Source organism: Columba livia, chromosome 1 (genome assembly GCF_036013475.1).
Source record: "Columba livia isolate bColLiv1 breed racing homer chromosome 1, bColLiv1.pat.W.v2, whole genome shotgun sequence".
In the NCBI taxonomy this organism is placed as follows: domain Eukaryota; kingdom Metazoa; phylum Chordata; class Aves; order Columbiformes; family Columbidae; genus Columba; species Columba livia.
The window spans coordinates 200,028,229-200,044,788 of NC_088602.1; the positions used below are offsets into that span (position 1 = coordinate 200,028,229).

Genomic DNA, 16,560 nt, shown 5'->3' on the forward strand with positions numbered 1-16,560 from the left:
TTACTTATTCATGGTGTTCCTTTGGTAGCCAATATCCCACTCCTTATACACAAGTTATTTTGAAAAGAATACTTTCCCAGATTTCTGACACTTTCATGTGTCACCTAACAGAGGATTTATCTTTCTAAGTGCACTGAATAAAGTAAGGCTGGGTCACTTTTTCTGTTTCCACTGTTATTTTCTCAAGTTTCAAATAGATTCAAACAAAACAGACAAGCACACAAAAAGTTCCTTCAATCACAAAAAGCTTTGAAATTTATTGAGGAAAGCAGGAAATAATTTATAGAAAGTCCTTGATGCCTACAAAAACACAGAGACCTTTGGGACTTCAGATGACTGAAATTCTGATAAAATGAAATGGAAAGACAGAGGTCAGACCTTGAGATTTGCAGAAGTTTGGAAGGAATTCAGTTGCTAGGAAGCTGTATATTTTTAAATTTACTTTATTACAATATTTTGAAAGGATTTTGAAGTATGTCAGACAATATTTTCTAAATTTACACAGTTATTTTATTATATGGCCCGCTTTTATTGTTTAGAAATGGTAATGTCAGCTGTTTTCTGTCTTGCAAATGTGAAGTTACGCAGTTTAACCTCTGTGTTACTATGTTAGTAACACATTGGAGATTAAGCCTGCAAATGCCTGTTCATCCGTGTTTGTACACAGGGGTCAACTCATGAAAATGAATGGGAAAGTTTCTCAACATGTAAAGGTTGTAATCTGTTTGAACTTTCTTCTGAAATCTATTTGCTTTGCCACTTTTATTTAAACCAGAGGCTAAGAAGAGCACCCTGCTATCAGTAAATTCAGTGTAAATCCAAAACAAATCTTCTAAATCCACTGGAATCATCTGGGATTTACACCAGAATGTACAGGGAATGGCAGCACCTCACTGATGCCTCTGGCAGGAGGAGCTCACGGCCATGGCGCAAAGAGTATGGGGAAAAGAGGGAAACAAAGACAGGAGTTGGGTGGGTGGCAGGTCCCTTGGGTCTGGTCTGTGCCTCCAGCAGGACTCTGGGGGTGGCTTCTGATGGGAAAGGGCAGCCGGTTGTACACACAGCATCTTCTGCTTGAGGAAAATACTGCCACAGCAAAACCCCCTGCTAAACTGCATGAAAATAAAACCATGAATAGACTTGAAATATTTTGATGCAAGGTCAGTTTCACACTCTTCTGACAGTCTGGCTGTAAAATGACATCAGGAATCAGCTCAGATTTTATAGCTGTACATTTGTCACCATGCCCAGAACACTCCCCTAGAGCTGTGTAGTCTGTGTGATACAAACTAGATCCCCAAGGTAGGACAGGCAGCTGTCTGTCCTTCCCAGTGATTCCGGTTACAAATTTACATTCTTACGATCGAGAAGAGGAAAAATAGTATCCCATCCTAAAAACTGCCCGGAGAAAAAGTTCAGCAGACGGAAACAGAGAGAAAAATTTGCAGTGATCTAATATTCCTATTATGTTATGATTATCTGCAGAGCTCTGGCTCTGCAGTCTTTCTCTCTTTCTCTTGCTCTAATCTATGTGGGCATTTCTATTATGCCTGTCAGTGCAGCATCTGAATGCCTTCCAAGCAAGAAGAAATACTACCTCTTTTTTCCCCCCATCAGCAAAATACAGACTTTATCTCAGCTAGCATGCCGTCTTCTAAAAATGTCATTGTTCCCAGAAGAAGACCATGGAGATTTACCATAGATACAACACCTCGTTCTACAGTCTGTTTTCTGTTCTGTTTATGTATTGCGTTAGGTCCCTCTCTGACAATGAGAACAAGCTGATGACTATAGTACTAATAGGGTATTTATATAAGGAATAGTTCTTTAAGTATAGCGACAAGGTTAAGTGTGATGTAGCAACTCAAGAAGTGCTTTCGATAAACTGGGTAACTTCTCCAAGAAGAGCATCGTCTGCTTTATTTATATTGCACTTAAATGTAAGATACTTAGTGATACTATTTGCAGTACTAGGTCTGTCTTCTACATGGTTTTGTTGTACGCAGTCTCTGCAGACAGACACTGACCATAAGCCACAAAGTAATCACAAGTCACTGTGTAATAGATGCTTTACTTGCAGTTTATATGATGTAAAACTCACAAAATGATGCTCACAGGAAGTTGTGCTGTCTTGACAGGGCTTTAATTAAAGTTTCAGCTCAGTCAGCCCCTGTTCTGCTGCTGACCAGGGAAGCAGAGTAGAGACCTCTCATTTCCATTCATATTTCAAAATGAATGAACCCACCGACAAACCTTTGTTTGCATCTTCACTGAACAGAGAGAGAGACAGAGAGGTAATGTGTAAAGGGCCCTATAATTTTAAGAACATTTATTTTACCTTCATACTTCATATTAGTAATTCAAACTGTCATGCAGAATGAGACAGGAAGAAGCTTGTTCACTTCTTTGTGTGTTATTTCTTTTTTCTTCTCAGAGCAGCCCTTTGAAACCTTATTTGCATTGAAAACACTTATTGAAAAGCTGAGTCTCATGTCAGGGTTCCTATTCTACTCAGAGGATGTAATTTTTCTTTGTAAATTGGTCTCTTATACTGAATGAGCAAATAAGCATCCTGGTGGATGCCAATTACATGAACTTTTGTATCCCAAGTAGTACTGCTGAGAGCAATTTTGATTTTGCATTTGAATATGCTTTCAACTGGATCTAAAACACATTGTAAAATCAGATTGACCTCTCCAGAGTTTCTCCAAAGAAAAAGATTCCAGCAATGTTTAGACATTTTATTTGGACAGATTCAGAGCAAGACATTTTGATTCCTGTTTAGTTACTAAAGCTTTTTTATTATTTTTTTTTTTAACTACCCAAATATCATATCTTAAAAAGTCAGTGTGAAAATATTTCAGTTTTGCCAAAAGTAAACATTGAGAATGACTCCAACTTTTTTTGGTTTTGTACTTATCTTCAAGGAAAAATCTAGAACACTGATTCCTATCAGAGTCAAGTCAAACATTGAAGTCCTGACACTCTTTTGAAATGCAGCTTTCATTCTCTCAGCTCATCTGGAGAGGGAAGTACATTGGTTGCTTAAAATGTTTCCAGCTGCAGTAGTCTAAATCAGGAATTTAAAAACATTTTTGATAGACGCTGCCTTTGGTAACGACGGCACTGTGTATAATCACTGACAGGAATAGCACTGATTACTGGTATCAGTCAACAGCACTTCCAGCTCAGACGGTCTATCATTTAGAGCCAGCTTCCATACCCTTAATGCTATATGAAATGCCTCCAGAAATGCTGGGGTTTGTACCAGGGTTTGTGGTCACCTGGACTTTCACTGCTTCGTCCTATCTGAGGCTGATGTTAGGGCAGTTCTAAGTAGGTTCAGAGAAACTGCTTTTCAGGAGGTGTCAATCACCACTCTTCCATGAGCAGGCAGGATCAGCATCCACTTTTAAAACCTATTCCACCGCATCCTAAACCCACCAGGCTCCAGTGATAGCACATAAATCCTTCATCTTGCCTGTGGACAAATGATATACCAGTCTTTCATTGTAAAAATACCTTTCTCTCAGCTCCACAAAGCTACAGACTGGTGCTACTGATGTACTGTAATTCTTGTTCATCTGGACTCACACACATAAACAAAATCTTTTTGGAAGCAACTGTTAGGGAAGATGAAATGTGCTGGACTTCCTCTAAGACCACTTACAAATTGTTAATTCTGGTTGGATTTAAAAGATCAGATTCAGCAATGGTGGGTATTGCACCATGAGAACAGGCACTGGCCAGTGCTCTAAGGGATCACACCAGCTGCCTGAACAGAGGTTACCCAAGAAGCCTCACTTATTTAATTCCTGAAGTCTAAAATAAAATCCTGTGTCAATGAGAGGCATCGAGTCCAGCATTGCCAGTTAAAAAGCAGTCACTAAAGGAAAGAGAGCTCAGTGAACACATAGTCTCCTATTCTTTAAATTAGCAAAGGTAAAAGTTACTGTGCATCACTGAAACAGGAGAGTGAGCAGGAGGCACCTCTCTCCCTTCTTTTTTCAGCAGTCTACCCTACATCAAGGACATTTTTCTAAGCATTTCCCAGCATGGCTAACTTTATCCCAGTGCTAGACCTGATGGGAACACTGGTGAAGACATTTGGCTACTACTGTTGTTTTATGTAACCCCTATCAGAATAAACATAACTGAATCTGCTATTTAAAATCAGCAAGCGGAGGCTGAGCTGGAGGAGCCATTCTGCCACCCTCGGGTGGTGCCTTGTCCCCACAGCCTCAGTTCCAGTCCCAGCACCCTGCTCTGATGGAGTTTGCAAGAGATGGCGAGTAACACCAGCCCTGTGGTGTTGTGCTTTTACAGCACCTGTGTGCACTCAGGAGAACTGGAGAGGGAGGAGAAATATCCTTTTTTTCCCTTTCTTTTGAAGGGAGCTATTTCTTCAATCACCACCCTTACAATTCCCCCACGCTCCTGTGCTGTGCATTGTTTCTTGTAGCCAAAAGGAAGCTGACTTGACCAGATGTCTGTTCAGCCACTAAGTGTGTTATCATGGTGAATTTTTCTATGGGCAGCCAACATAATTTCAGGGAACCTTTGAAGGGCCTGGAAAGGATGAAGGAGGAAGAGCTGTGCTATCTTGATGTCTCAAAAGACCATCGGTTTCTTACGTCTTCCACACCCTCCCAGCCATCAGATCCCACCTCCCCAGACCCACATCCCACAAAACCCTGGCCTGTATCTCTCTGTGGAGGATAGTCCCACCTTCTTCGCAGTCTTTATATAAAGATGTGATGCACACAAGGCAGACCTGTGTTTATAATGGCAGCTCTACAAACTCATAAACAATATCTCTCATAATAGCCCTAGTTCACACAAAATTCTTGTCTTCAGGGAGCTGGAGGATAAACATGAATCTGCATTGTTCTTTGCAACTGCTGAAGAGCAGAGCCTTAAATAGAAAGTTCCACAACAAATGATGGCTTTGTCTCTTTAAATGTGTGCCCCACAATTTTGGGGGATAAAGTTTGACTCTTTATTACAGGTTACAAGAAACACAAGAAACACTTTGCTACAGCTAAGAAAAGCCTTCAAATCATTATGAGTTTAGAGCTTCATGTTGTTCATGCTGTTGGTTTAGCAGCTTCCTAACTGTGCTGTAATTTTTGTAGCTGCAGAAAATGGTATGTTGCAGTTCAGAATTGTTTAGGAGAAAATGTCTATTGCATACAGATGGAGGGGCTGGGATTTTTTACTCCCAGGAGGGCTCTGTAAAATGGAATATATCAAAAGCAACCCATAAACTTTTCATATTCTCATATAAAGATGCTTGCATGTATGCACACATGCACATTTTGGCACACTGCTTTGTTCTGACTTATGTCCAGTGACAGCACTTCATCTTGCGGGCCAAGTTTGCTTTAGCCATTTCTTTTCCAGATGGAGCTGGCCTAGGATCATCACTTCACCTGTATTCAGCTAACCTGCTGAGAGGTCAAGTTAAAAGAGACTCTCAGTGTCAAGGTATATTCACCTTCAGCAAAATTATCCAGGTCATCTTGCCCCTAGGAAATTTGGAAAATGGAATCGGAAAAAAAATATCCTTTCCAGAAGGTTCAAAAGCCTTTGGATTGCATCACGAGGTTTGGGGGAAAACACTATCCTAATGCTCTGCTTGAGCTTCTTTTTGTTTGTGGTCAGCTGGTGTTGCAGACCTGGACACCTCCTCAGACAACACAAAGGGTTACCTGGCAAGTGTTCAAAATGTTTGTACAGTGCTCTGAAAACATGAAATGGAGACTTGATGCAGTCCCACTGAAGGCTGCAGGCTTGTCTGGAAGAAACTGATGGCAAGATCTGCCCTCTTTACACTGCATGTTTTTCATCAAACAAAATTGCCGAAGTGCAAAATGTTTCACTGCAAATCACTTTCTTCAGAGGAAGAAGCAGAGCTAATGAACCTGGGAAAGGAAAACTCAGTGTTAGCAGTACAGAATCTCTCCTGTGCATGAGGAATCCTCTGTTTCAGCCTGCCAGATTGAACAGTCATTATTAATCTCATTTCACAGCACTGATTACATTAACAGTATTCTTTTGTATTGTAGAATGCTGTATAATACTGAAACCTTGAGGAGATAGAAGCTAAACAGTGAGGTTAAGAAGATGAATCCATTACTGCAGAAGCTAAAAAAATCAGACCTGTGGTTGATGCAACTTGACCAGGAAAATTCACTTCCTAATAAACTATTCGGAGAGAGGGAGAAGGAGAGAGAGAACAGGCTGAACCTTTTATGAGATGCTAAGTGCAAGTTTTTTCTTGGCTAACATTTTTTTCTGTGATGATAGCTCTCAGTCAGTTCCAGATGAAAGCAGCTACTTCCCTCGAATGGGCTGCAGCTTTCCTGACTTCTCCCTATTGGCCTCATGTCTGTCAGAATTCAATATATTATACAAACTTTCACTAGAAAGCATATGTAAGCTTTTTTTTCGGGGGGGGGGGGGTGGGGAGCTATGAAAATACCTTTAAAGCTACCACATGTTCCATTGCCTTGGAAATGTGTTCTGTGCAATACATGTGTGGATTTTTGACTTATTTTGATGCTATATGCAAATTCTGTGATATGTTGCTACTCTCTGCCATTAGGTGGATATGATTTGATTTTAGCATTCAGTGAACATTAGGAAAATGGAAACATTGAGAGACATTCAGACTTTTGTCACTAGGTTATTTTCATGAATTCTGTAGGTTGTTCTTGTTGCAGAACGCATTTACAAAGCGAGTAACATTTCAGGGCCCACTTCTACCAAGTGCTGAGTACTTCCAGCAAAGAGCTCAAGTCCCTTCCCAAAGGGACCTAGGCAGCAAGGTCCTTTTTGGTATTAGATTCTCCTTCAAAGAGGTGTCTGGGTTCCCACTTATGTTTAGAAAAAACAATCTCTCTACAGCAAAACCTTCTCTATAGGATTTCCTATTGACCACATCAAGCTCCTTCTGCAGCACTCTGGCTCTTGAGACCTCCCTCTGACTCACTGAATTCTTCTCTCTCCTTTGTAGGGAACTTCACCACTGTACTCAGGGGAGTGATTTTTTCTTCAAGAGCTGCTTGCCTGTGTCTAAATCCCTTTGCCCTGTGTAAACTGCAGGGCACAAGCATCTCCCAGCACCCAGGTCTGGACCTCTGAGCTGACTACACTACAATGAGAGCTGCCACCTTATTTTGGGTGTTTAAGAACTGAGAAATATAAAAGCAAATGCAATCTTTGAATATGCTGTACTTTAAAATCAGTGAGTCTGTTTGCATTTTGCTTTCTGCCTCCTACTCCTTCACAATCCATCTGTTGGATCTGTACCAGCAGGCAGAACCACATGACTTGCACTACAGGATGAAATGACTTTAAATGGCAACGTGGCACTAGTACAGCATTAACATCTCAGCAGCAGTGTGAGATTAATGTCACAATTAGCAAGTGGATGTTTGATATCTTAACCTCAAGGATCCATTGCACTCATAAATCTGTAGGAGCTCAGTTGGGTGCTCATTTGTTACAGATCACAGAGATAATGTAAACAGGCGTTTACTGGGGCCTGGCGGAACCAGAAGGTTTCTGTTTGCACAAAGAGCCTTTTTAAAAGGTAGAAATCTTGTTATAGTATAAACATCATGATAAATGTATATAAACATTGTTTTATGGAAGAAAATATAATACACCTGAATTCAGTAAACAGAAGTTAAAAGGAACTCCATATTAAATATTGAAAGGGGAAAGAAGTGGCTCCTTCATACTTGTGATCTCAGCAATGATAAGTTTAAGGAAATATTGTGGGCAGAATTTGTCAGCGATCCTGTGAACCTAAAGAAAAACACAAATGAGAACAGCAAAATACTGAGTCATCGCCTGTGCAGACCCTGAGCTGGGAGGACCAAGATACAGCAAACAGACTTGATTTTGAGAGAGCTTTCTGGATGTCACCTGTAAATTAGTGCCCACAGCCCCCACCGTCTTCCTAAACCACACAAATACCACTTTGATCTTGCAGGGTCCAGCCCTTCATGATGGGGCTACGACTGCTCTCTGCTGGTCAAAGCCAGACTTGGTAAACACTGCTGAATGCAAACCAGCTCTGAGAAAAAGAATGTTGCTGCCTGGGGATGTGCAGAGAATGGGTGTTCCTCATCAGGGAAGATTCTGAGACTTTCAGTATTTGTGCTTGTTTCTGTTTAACAGATGCTGGTAATTCCTTACACATGAAAAGGGAAATAGTTAGGATCTATCAAAATATTCTATTTCAACAAAACAAGCTGTTTTGTCTGAGCTTTGAAACTTTTCAGCTGTAATACACAAAAATAATAAAACCCCCCAGTTTTGAAAGGGAGAAAATGGGTGTTATTTTGCCTGAAAATGTACCTGTCCTTCATTTAATGCCCTTTCCTTTAGAGCCTGGCCACTTTCACCTTGTTTCTGTAGTTCCTGTTCTCTGTAGCTCCAAAATTGTTATAATAATACAAGTATTTTCTCTGCCTCATGTGGCTTTTCAGAGGGAGATTTATTTAGAATTTCAGATTGCATATTATGAGAAACACTGACTGTAAAAGAGCTATAAAGTAAATGACAGCTTGTTTATTCCAAAGGAGAATGTAATGTATTTTATTAAGATCTAGCTTTCATTTTACTTTCATGCGAGTTCTACTTACAGTCTCTGTTTAACTAATGGCTTATTTTTTTTCAATGGATGAAACCCTGTTTTTTTCTAACTGTTCTCTATTCTAAGCACTGAATTGAAGCACATTAGAATACACAACAAGACACATTATTCAACAAAGTCATTATTGATCCCAAGTAAAATAAGAACAAGGAAAGAGAGAAGAAAATATACTTAGACATTGACACACACACATACATAAAAATTCAGTGGAAATTCCAGGAAAGCCAACATATAAACTAACTGCTAATTGCTGTTTTATTACTAATACAATATATAGTGAACATCAATTTTAAGCAGAACTCCTAGACAAAGTTTGTATTTATTTTCCAATAATAGGACAATAAGAGAGAAGAAAAGTTACCCGATCAAACTAAGCCCAAGGAAAATTATCCCCTATAGTACATCATGTTATTGATGTTAAGCAGAACAAACCACTAATTTAATTCATTGTGAGCTCTGATCAAAACTCAGGGGCGTGACATGATCCACCTATAACTACAGTGAGTGTAGCTCACAAACTAGCTAACCGCCTTTTTTACAGGGAAAAAAGACACTTAAGAGAGACATTAAGGTTTCCTTTTTATAAATAGCTATTTGTAAGAGGAATGATGTCCCCTTAAGCTGCAGTTCTTAAGCACAGCTTCAATCAACACACACAACTTGTAAAAATACCCTCAGGTCTACTGGCTTCTTTGCCCCCATAAACCGAGCAGAGTTTCAGCCCATCTCACCCCTCTCTACGCATCCTGCTGACACAAAACCAGCCACCCAACAGTGCTGCTAGGTAGCAAATTGTAGTTTTGTATCTTCTGAGTAAGACCCCATATGAATGCATCTCCCTGGCTGGATAAATTCATTTTACAGCTTCTTGCTCCTGTGTGGGCAGGATTTGCTCCCATGGGTAAGCACAGGTAGAAGTTTTGATCAAAGCATGTTCAGGATGTAGGATCTTAGGTCTCACATGATCCCCCTACATGCTTCTTCAGAATTTATGATTTGTTTTTAATGGACTGTACCAAGGATAAGAAGCTTTCACAATGCTCATCATTGGAGTCTCACTGTCCTGTGATTTATATGCCACTCTTATGCTTTTAAAATGTTATAGAAAAGGGCTGTATTTATGGCGGGTTTTCTACACTGTAACAGAAAGTGGTTTTAGGACATGTAATGTATCTTACAGATACACATTATATGAAGGGTATATTATATCTTCTGAGTGTCTTGCAACCTTCATTGACACTAATAAGATTTACATGTCCCAGTGGATGAAAGAATGGACTGCAGAGTCTTTAATTCAATTTATAAGAATGAGTAGCTGACTCAGAGTTGAGAAGAGTGTGACCTTTCCACATCAGTTGTTTGCTCCTAGGGCCAATGTAGAAAAACTCCTTGTAATCTCCAGGGAGAAAAAAATTCTTTGGGTGTTTCCTGAGTGGCCTCTCTGGTCATCTTGGCCCCAGTACAGTGGCTCTACATAAAGCAGTCTTACTTGCTTAAAGTGTTCTTTTCACATTCTCAGTGACTGATGTTTTTGCTAAATCAGGGCCTTGGGAAGTGTTTCATCTTCAAAGATAAAGCAGTGCAAAAGTAAGTACATCACAGGATAACTTGTTTTGTTCTCTAAGGCTTTGCTTATTAGCAGTTCTCAAGGGAAGAGCTGAGATTTATTTTTTTCCTCTTTTATGATAAAAGGAGTCAAACATTGGAGCAGGTGGCCCAGAGAAGTTGTGGTTGCCCCATCCCTGGAAGTGTTCAAAGTTAAGCTGGATGGGGTTTTGAGAAACCTGACCTTGTGAAGATGTTCCTGCCCATGGCAAAGGTGGTCACACCAGCTGGTCTTTCAAGGTCTCTTTCAACCAAAACCATTCTATCATTCTATGATCTTTAAGGCCTTTGGATGCTTCCTGGGATTGGATGCAGGAAAACAGAAGAAAGAATGGGAATGCTGTAAAAGTAAACACTTATTTAAAAGAGAACAGTGGAATAAGACTGACAGAAACCTAGGAAAGGGAAATCTAGGATGCATGTAGAGGTTGCTGAAGTGGTCCATATCCCAGATAAGGCCTCAGGGATGTTTAACTTGTAACTTTTGAATTTCAGAAAAGGTGAAAGTAGTCAAGGTCAGGTTTATTTTTTGAAAATGCAGAGATAATAATGATGTTGATGGCTGCTTCCTCCTGGCTCCAGGGATCACGGGCCCATTTTGACATGTTTGTTAACATGCTCTTCACTGATTTTTCTTCCTTGGTCCACAGTTATTATGTTGCACCTAACTTTAGTGTTTATGGTAGGACTTAAACACATAAGACACTTTTCTTTTTTGTTGTACCTACAACTGGTTTTACACGGCTCCTAGCTTTGCAGTGCCCTCACTGTTGAGTTCCCAATAGCACTGGGGCCTCTGGTATTATCCTACACTCAGACCTTTACAGCCACCACTATTGTGCCATAACCTTCTTTCTTTATGCTTCCTCATTAGTCTAGGGTCACAGATAGTTCATTCTGCACAGCCAAATTACTTGTTATTCCTATTTATATAAAAACATTCAACAACAGACATTACACCAATTATACAAAGCCAAACAAAACTAAAACAAGAAAGGTAAGAGTCACCTGCTCATTAGACAATTGCCAATATGGACAAAAAACCTAAACCAAAGCTCCAAGCAAGTTGAGACTAGTCTAGATAAAATCTGATAAGCTCCCAGGCCTGTGTTAACACAAAGCCTGTGACTTGTTACCTGCAACAGCAATACTGTACTTACTAATGCATGGGGCTACACAGGGCATTGTTAACTAGGAAGAAGACATTGCAAGGGATCTGGAAAGAGATTCCAAGAGATCCAGTCTTTTTATTTTTTTTTTTTTTATTTACTATTATTTAATGATTAATTTCACACCTCTGAAATGCACAGCACTGGGACTGATGATTAGGGTGACAGTGCTGGGGTTTGAACAAGAACAGTTTTGAGAAACCTAAAATCTCAATACATCTTTGAGGACCCTGAGAAAAAGGAAAAGGGCTCATCTCGGTTTAAAGTGCTACTTTCCCTTCTATCATTCACTTCTCAAGGACTGGGCCTGATGTCTAGCCTAGGATAGATTTAAAAGCAGGAGTAGGGGTAGAATTTGGTAAAGTGCATGGTGGAGAGCCCAGGTTCCTGCTGCATCTCAGATATTCTCTGGGTAGAGGACTCGCACCATTTTCCTCAAAACTATTTTTCCTTAACCCCTTGTTGACTTCTGTCTCATGCCAGTTTTACATTTTGAAATGAGATAGGACCAAGATCAGGGTTACATCCAGGGCTTTGAAAAGTAGTGGCTCATGAGCCTGGGCTTCTGCTGTAACTTGGAGGTCCCTGAGTGTACAGAAGAGGTTTCAAACTGCTGGAGACAACTTTTCTTCATCATTCCCTGGTCATGGGATCAACTTCATTTCCAGCTAAGGCAAAAATTATAGTTAGGGTTAGAGATGGAGAAAGTTGTTTTCTATTATCTAGTATCTCTTCTAGGGAAAGTGTAGACACATCCCTGGGAAGATTTTTGGAAAACTCTGGATAATTTTTCTCTGAAAGTCATGTTTCATGTTGCCATCTGGTCTCAAATATTTATTTCCCTTGTGAATAATAACCTATTAAAAAAAAAAAAAGAAGGGGAGGATGGTTTTTCTGTGTGTACATGGAGAGAGAAGTATAAAAAGCATACCATGTATGAAAAACATGTGGCAGATATCATGGTCCTCCCTCTTTGTCCTCTGCTGGAAAGCATCCTGTTGACTGCAGTCACCTTCATGCCTCACTTTTTGGTCCTCATTGGGAATTCAGGCACTGGATCACTTCATGCCTGCAGCAGGGTCAGGGTCAGCCACGAGCTGCTGCCTGAACTTGGATGCTCAGTGATTCCAGAAGGTAAATTTGGAGACAGTTAAGTAACGTAAAGGATTGTCCAGCCTTGAGGACAGACCGATCCAGCTCAACGTGTGGGGTCATCCAGCTCGAGTGGGATACAGGTGACCTGGATTAACCCCATGTAGTAAGAGCTGTCATACTTGGACTTAGAATCGTAGAATCATGTTGGTTGGAAAAGACCTTTAAGATCATTGAGTCCTACTGTTAACCTAACACTGGCACTAAACCATGTCCCTAAGAACCTCATCTACACATCTTTTAAACACCTCCAGGGATGCTGGCTCAACCGCTGCCCTGGGCAGCCTGTTCCAATGCCTGACAACCCTTTCTGTGAATAATTTTTTCTTAATATCCAATCTGAACCTTCCCTGGTGCAACTTGAGGCCATTTCCTCTTGTCCTATCACTTGTTACTTGGGAGAAGAGGCCAACCCCCTCCATGCTACAACCTCCTTTCAGGTAGTTGCAGACAGCGATAAGGTCTCCCCTCTGTTAGCAAACGAGACACACAACCACGGACGTAGTTATATGCGGTGCTTTTATTTCAGCGCTGGGAAACCAGGGGTTCACACCCAAAGCTGGCTTCGACACTGATTCGAACTCCACTACATTTATACAATTTGGTTACATACATATTCATTAGGGTTACAACGTATGTATTGCATATTCATCAGATTACACAATTATTTCACAATATCAGTTGCAACACCTTGGAACTACTCTAAGCATGCACAGTGTCCTCTGGTGGTCCTTCAGGGGGTCTTCAAGATGAAGTAAGGAGTCTTCTTCACTCCTGTACTTTTCACCTTTTGTCAGTGCACATGCGCACTATTCCTATATTTGTTATGAAATCATGTAAAATACTCATATTTCTTAGATGTGCATCCTCAGCACATCCTATCCGTTCAAGATAAGATAAGGACCCACTGAGAACTAACAGAACTAACTTTCAGTTCTCTATTCTCAAACTAAGAGATAAAACTTGTATACAACCTGTGAAATTTCAAGATAAGGTGAGAATCTTGGCTACAGTTTACAAAAGCAAAATACAGCCAACTATAACACCTCAACGTCCTTTTCTCCAGGCTGAACAGCCCCAGTTCTCTCAGCTGCTCCTCATCACACTTGTGCTCCAGGCCCCTCACCAGCTTCATTGCCCTTCTCTGCACTCTCTCCAGCACCTCAATGTCTTGTCGTGAGGGGCCCAAAACTAACTCCAAGATTCGACGTGCGGGCTCACCAGGGTCAGAAAACGACATTAAAGATGAAGACTTGGTCGGCAGGACAGCCCTGCCTCCCTCAGGCAGCACAGCTCCATGTCTGTGCGCGGGCACACAGCACAGGGGGTGCCGAGGCCGGAGACCGCGGCTCGGCCCGTCCCGCTGAGCCCGCCTGCCCTGGGCCGGCTGAGCCGCTGTGCGCAGCGCTACCACGGCGGCCCCTGGCGGCCGCGCCCGGCGCCGCTCACGGACCCAGGGGACAGCGGAGCCGCCTCCCGCCCGTTCCTCCCGGGGACAGCGGAGCCGCCTCCCGCCCGTTCCTCCCGGGGACAGCGGAGCCGCCTCCCGCCCGTTCCTCCCGGGCCGGGATTACGTGGGATCTGGGCGCCGGTTCTGGTCGGTCGGTCCCCAGCAGATCCCCACAGCGGCCCCGGTTTCCCAGCACTCAACCCCGGGAACGGGTGGCAGCACCCGCAGGTCGGTCCCGGCGGTTCACAAAGCCACTGCTGTGCCAGGAACTCCGGCAAATTTAGGCCAGCCTAACTTTGTAAAGCATGAGCAGGAAACCCCAGAGCAGGAAACCCCATCTGTACAGTCTTACGTGTATTAACTTTGATGGTATATTGTAAAATCTGTCCGTTTTCTTAAGCATTTGTTTGCTTGAAGAAAATGTGCTCATGGATTTTTTTCTTAAAGACCTTATTACACTATCAGGGAACCAGAAATTAATGTTGATGCCTCCACAGTTCACATTATTTGTTTTAAATTAGATTTATTGCTGGAAAATAATCCAGAAAGCTTACCATGGAAATCCATTATTTTCAACACAAACAAGGAATTAATGAAGTGAAGCATTACAGATCAGGCAGTAATAGGAATCCAGACCGTGCAAAACATGTTTTAGCTCCACACTTGCCAGACCTGCTGGGACACCTGCACACACTGACAGCCTTGCTTATGGGACAGCTTGCAGGACTCTTGTTGGTGATCGTGTTGTCTGTTCTAGTGTTTTCAGTAATTACATTAACCAGAACACAGTGAGTGTATGGAAAAAAATTACATTGAAATGTCTTAAAAAAAAAAAAAAGAAAAAAGAAAAAAATTCTATCAGTGATCAAATTTCAAAAGTGAGTGTTAAAATTAAGAATTCAGTTTCATATATTTAGAATTTCCATTCTGGTTAACATAGTTTAGCATTTTTTGTAGTTAACAGTCTCAGTAAATCAGGAGGAGTTAAAGGGGAGCAGTTCTTCATTAGCAGGTTCATTGCACAGCGAATAGACCTCTGTACCAAAGACCCAAGGCTGCGGTTTTCCCACAAGGACTGGTGGTTTACATGAGCTCTGCATGGGTGGAAATGATTGTTGCAGTCACAAGGTACTGGAGAAGTTGTCCAGTAGCAGGACTATTCATTATTATTATAAAAAAGAGTCAGTTCTTGCTAAAAAAAAAAAATTTCAACAGGCCTTTACAGTCTATGCAGGAACTGACAGTTACTATAATATTTTATGCTTCCTCAGGAATTCAAAAAACATGCCTCCATCTCACTGTGTTGTTTTGGTTTGATTTGTTTTTCTTTTTCCCCAAACTGGACAGTAGCACTTGTGAGTTTTATACATGTGCGGTTTTTTATGTACTTGTCCCTCAGCTCTTCTAACAAAACAGTATAATAAAATTAAACATTCAGATTTGCACTGCTCTTTGTCATACACCAGTTAAGCCTGTGGGGTTTGCATTTGTTCAATTAATGGTCTGTCATTTTTAGTTGTGTATGTAACATGAAAACAAAAAAGTGCTGAACAGAAATTATCTATTGATACTGTTTAATGCTATAGCTTCCTTAAGGCTTCAAATATAAATAAAAGTCAGTTATCTGTTATATATTGTCTTTTTTTTTCCTCCAGTCACTAAAAAACACAGGATACTGAGGTTTTCTGAGAAGTTCTGATTACCTTCAAATCATATTGATTAAAATAGGAATTTCCTTTTGATTTCAGTAGGATTTATCAGCAGCTGGCACCTCTATGGAGCTAGAATATTTTTTTTCAGTCTTCTTATGAAGTGTTGGTCTGCAATGCTCACGCTATGCCCAAGGCAGCAACTGGCAGCTAACAAAAGCCTAATTGATATTATTTCTTCCCTGGAGTTTTTTATTTCAGTCAGCACACAGGATGAAGAGAGGAAAGTGGACTGAGCTGAAGTCAATCTATGAGCAAGGGAATGAATGGCTAGAAAAGCCCACAGTCTTTCAAATTTTCTTTGATTATTATGTCTGTAACTGCATCAAATACAAACTTGACATTCTGAGTGTCTGTGGCACAAGTCAAGTGAGCATATATCTCTTTATCTTCTTTCCTTATGTTCAAGTCTAGGAATTGTTGCTTGATGTAATTTCCAGCATCTTCAAATGTATTTAGTCCTAGCAGAGAGAACAGTAAAAGGAAGAGAAGACACATTGCAACTGATACTGCTTCACAGCTGCTAAGAAACAAGAATTCTTTTCCTGCCTTTGTTTTTCTTGTTTAATAAAGGGAAATAACCATGCATTAGGTATGAAAATTTTGTATCTACACTGTGCACCTACTTTTAAATTTCAATGCCTAACAAGAAGTCTTCATTTCTTATTTTCTAATAATAATGTTTGTGTAAGTATATTTCATTTTGGACACTCCCTATCATAGATATTTTAGGTTAATACTAAAATACAGACAACTTTTGTTTTTTCTCTGGCACTTTCTGACATAGCCTCATATATTTTCTTGCAT

The 16,560-nt window shown here is 40.8% G+C and overlaps 1 protein-coding gene across 7 annotated transcripts in view; it reads right to left on the reverse strand.

Moving 5' to 3' along the window:
- Positions 1–11,579: 11,579 nt before the first annotated feature.
- GNAT3 (G protein subunit alpha transducin 3) overlaps positions 11,580–16,560 on the reverse strand; it is a 44,420-nt gene continuing 39,439 nt past the window's right edge. For 4 of the 7 annotated variants that reach the window (XM_065049184.1, XM_065049185.1, XM_065049186.1 and 1 more), the window contains 2 exons: positions 14,138–16,214; positions 11,582–14,067 (listed from right to left, as the gene is read on the reverse strand). In XM_065049184.1, the coding sequence (XP_064905256.1) occupies positions 16,024–16,214 (191 nt within the window). In that variant the 3' untranslated portion in view covers positions 11,582–14,067; positions 14,138–16,023. Of the gene's footprint in view, positions 14,068–14,099; positions 16,215–16,560 lie in introns of those variants that run through there. The other 3 variants (XM_065049181.1, XM_005512074.3, XM_065049182.1) reach the window with 2 other exon arrangements.